Source organism: Mesitornis unicolor, unplaced genomic scaffold (assembly GCF_000695765.1).
Source record: "Mesitornis unicolor isolate BGI_N332 unplaced genomic scaffold, ASM69576v1 scaffold39552, whole genome shotgun sequence".
Taxonomy (NCBI): Eukaryota; Metazoa; Chordata; class Aves; order Mesitornithiformes; family Mesitornithidae; genus Mesitornis; species Mesitornis unicolor.
Genome location: NW_010169303.1, coordinates 1,083 through 4,694, shown reverse-complemented (window position 1 = coordinate 4,694; position 3,612 = coordinate 1,083). Strand labels below are relative to the sequence as shown.

General features: G+C 45.1%; 1 protein-coding gene across 1 annotated transcript; it reads left to right on the top strand.

The window, feature by feature from the left end:
• The first annotated feature begins 667 nt into the window (after window positions 1-667).
• On the top strand, window positions 668-3,394 carry LOC104536630 (importin-9-like). The gene is made up of 4 exons (XM_010179300.1): window positions 668-707; window positions 1,198-1,299; window positions 2,281-2,357; window positions 2,891-3,394. Exons 2-4 carry the CDS (start codon window positions 1,212-1,214, stop codon window positions 2,999-3,001), a joined length of 276 nt encoding a protein of 91 aa, XP_010177602.1. The 5' UTR covers window positions 668-707; window positions 1,198-1,211; the 3' UTR covers window positions 3,002-3,394.
• Window positions 3,395-3,612: the final 218 nt, after the last annotated feature.

Below are 3,612 nucleotides of genomic sequence, written 5' to 3'. Positions count from 1 at the left end.
TCGTCCACCAGGCAGGTCACTTTTAATGAAGGCTTGGCCAGTCTCCTGCATACGACTTGTCTTATTTTTAGTTGGCTGAACCCAGAATCTCTGTTTGGAGGTGACTGTCTATTTAGCTCTTTATTACTTTATAGCAAACCTGTCTCGGAACGGGCAGAGCCATGCGTTGGAGTGCTGCTCTGCTCATGTACTTGAAAGCACTGCTGGGTGTGCAACGATGGCTTTAGGAAGAATGTGTAATGAAGTCGTGTAACTAGGGTTTCATTGGGTAAAGTCACAAATTAATTCAGCTGTGAAGATTTTGACTGTGCCTTTTCTTCATTCAAAATGATCAGATTTGATATTGCAGTTGCGATCTGTGGAGATCCAGCTGTGAAGGGCTGTGGGAGGAACATTTGGGGGTTTTCTGTCAGTCCCTTTTTCCTCCCATCCTGGAAGTTTTTGCTCATCTGTGAGCATTTGAATTGTATGGTAAAATTAAAAAGAAAAAAACCAGCGACCAAACAAAACCACAAAACATAAAAAGGCCTGTTCTTCACAACATTTTATTGAAAACAGTACGGATATATATTTTTCTTTTCTTACAGATCCTGAACGCTGGACAAACATTCCTTTGTTAGTAAAAATCTTAAAATTAATAATAAATGAACTCTCTAATGCGATGGAAGCAAATGCATCTAGACAGACTACTGCAGATTGGAGCCAAGGTAAAATGCTGGGCCTGCTTTTCCTCTTTGCATGGCTTAAATCTACTTTGTAATCTCTTCAGAAACATTTATAGTATGGAGAAAGTCATGATAGTGAATAGTATGCCTGTAATTACAAAGGCTTAAATAGTAATCCAGGATACGAGAGGATAAGATCAGTCAGTGCTGTGTGTCTTCAACCTGAAAATTATTTTGGGCTAGTTTGGGAGATGGGATCTGGCCATATACCAAGAAAATGATCTTTCCTGGTGTAGCAGGTTTGTCTGTCTTCCTCCGTACTTCAGGCACCCATTTCTGCTGCTGCTTTTTGCTTCGCTCAGTTCCCAAGTTGCTGTTCCAAAGGGATGGTGGAGGTTGCAGATGTTTCCCTTTGATCACCTCCCATGAGCAGGGATGTTTGCCTGAAAACCTCTCCATGCCCTGTAGAGGGATCAGCAGACTGGACTGCTTGGAATTTGTTTATTTCTAGAAATTTCTGTTTTCTAAACAGATGATTCGAATGATATGTGGGAGGATCAGGAAGAGGATGAGGATGAAGATGAAGGCTTAGCAGGACAGTTCTTATCAGATATTCTTTCCACAAACAAGTACGGTAAGCAATAGCTTCAAAGAGAAAACAGAGTAGATGGTGTCCTAGTCAGAGTTATCTTTCCTTGACAGCAGGTGAGCGGAGACACAGGATAGGGAAAGGAAACACTGCACTGGGGTTTTGAGTAAGGACCAGGAGCACTGGCCCAGGTTGCCCAGAGAAGCTGTGGGTGCCCCCTCCCTGGCAGTGCCCAAGGCCAGGTTGGACGGGGCTTGGAGCAGCCTGGGCTGGTGGAGGTGTCCCTGCCCATGGGGGTTGGGCTGGGGGGACTGTGAGGTCCCTTCAACCCAAACCACGCTGTGATTCTATGACCTTTTTCTGTGATAGAGGGATGTGTCTCTTAATAACATCATGATGAATTAACTGCATTTTTCACCTGAGATTTCAAATGCTGTGCAGGCTTCACATCACTGTGAGGTTCATGCAGGTATTTCCTGCAGGGAATATCAATGCTCAAAGATGTAGACGTGACCTAGGAGTGACGGTGTCGTAGAAGTGGATGAGCTTGTGGAGTGACCTTGAAGAATGATTCCTGCATGAGGACTGTACAGGGGTGGATCATCTCCTTTCCTCTGCTCCTCTGTTTGCACATAGTCTGAGCAGGGAGCACCTTACAGGCAGATAAGGGAGGCTGCGTACATTACACAAACTGGCAGTGGGTCACCCTGACACGAGATCACAGCATAAGACAGCAGTGCCCATGCCCACGGACGCGTGTGTCTGGTGCCCAGTGTGCACTCATCTCACCTGCACATTCCTTCGGACTCCCACTGCGACCCTTCTTGTTCTGGATTAGCATTTTCTAATCGTGTGAACTTCAGGAACAAATATTCTGGATATGATCGATTTTTATTTTCTTCTAAACCCAGCAATACTGACGCTATTACTTTTTGGATCCTTGGGTTTCAGCAGTAGTCTAACAGAACACTTCCTGAGATATTTTGCTGTGTTTGATGTTAAAACCTGCTGATTTGCCTCTGACAGATGAGGATTACTATGAAGATGATGAAGAGGATGATCCAGACGCATTAAAGGACCCTCTTTACCAAATAGATCTCCAGGTGATGCTCTAAAAGGAGGTTTTTTAAAATCAGATTCCTATAATTCTTTATAAACTTACTTTTATTCCTCTGCTGTACTTTAACAAAACTGTCAGCCACTGGAAACGTGAGTTACTGATCGTTGTCCCATTGAAATGACTTTGAAAAGTGCTGAGTATTTAAAGAATGCCTGGAGCTGGTTTTCCTTATGGGATCAATATCTCTAACTTGGAAATGTGAATGAACAAAACCTTTGCACCAAGGGAGAGGAGACTCTGCTGCCCGTGAGCTTCCCAGCCGCTTGCTGAAGCCAGCAGCAGACTGGGGACTGAACGTGGCAGTCTCACACTCCACTCGCAGCCCCTGGCCCATCCTCTGCTCCTGCATTCACCACCTCCCCCTCCGCTGCCGCCCTTCCCTCCTCATCGCTTTGCTGTTCCCTGCAGTCCCCTTGTCTTACTCAGTGCATGTTGAGCTTTACCTTTGGATGCATGAAAGAAACAGCATTTCCAAGGTGTCGTGATGCTGACTGGGTTTTTTTGTCTTCCTTTCAGGCCTATCTCACTGATTTCCTGTGTCAGTTTGCGCAGCAGCCCTGCTATGCAATGTTTTCAGACCATCTCAATGAGAACGAGAAGCGAGTGTTACAGGCCATTGGAATATAAACCCACTCGACAAGACCATCCCGATCGTATCTGAACAATACCTTTTTTTGCTTATTCCACGTTTTATGATGAAACATAAAACATTTTCCAGTCTCTACCTGCGTGTTACAGGTGGGTGATGGCCTCACTGAGCCTCTTCTTAACACGAATCTGCGAAGGGAAGGAAAACTGAGAAAGCAGCAAGGACAGAAGTCAGGAGAGCTTTGCACGTTGGTCTCACCATGGGAGCACTTTCATTTTCCACAGTAACTTTCCAGGAAGTTCTTAAAGTTACAAAAAAAAGGTGTCCTTAATCTTTTTACAAGCGGGCTGTCTCTACCTGTGAAGAGGCACTTAACTGAGTTTCCCACAGCACAGCTGGACAGAGAAAGGAACCACCGGCTCACTTACAGATTGCTTGGATGCGTCTTGAGAAATGGGACGGTTGTTCCTCTTCACGCTCACACAACACACACAGGGTAAATATCTTGATGTGACAGCGTGACTTCTTTTTGTAGGACTATAGACTTTTCATCAGAGATGCCTGAGCGGTATGAACCTGTTGACAGGAGGTTGGATGGGAAGCTGAGACGATAACCCCGAATCCATATCTTCTTTCCTGTTGCGGATGG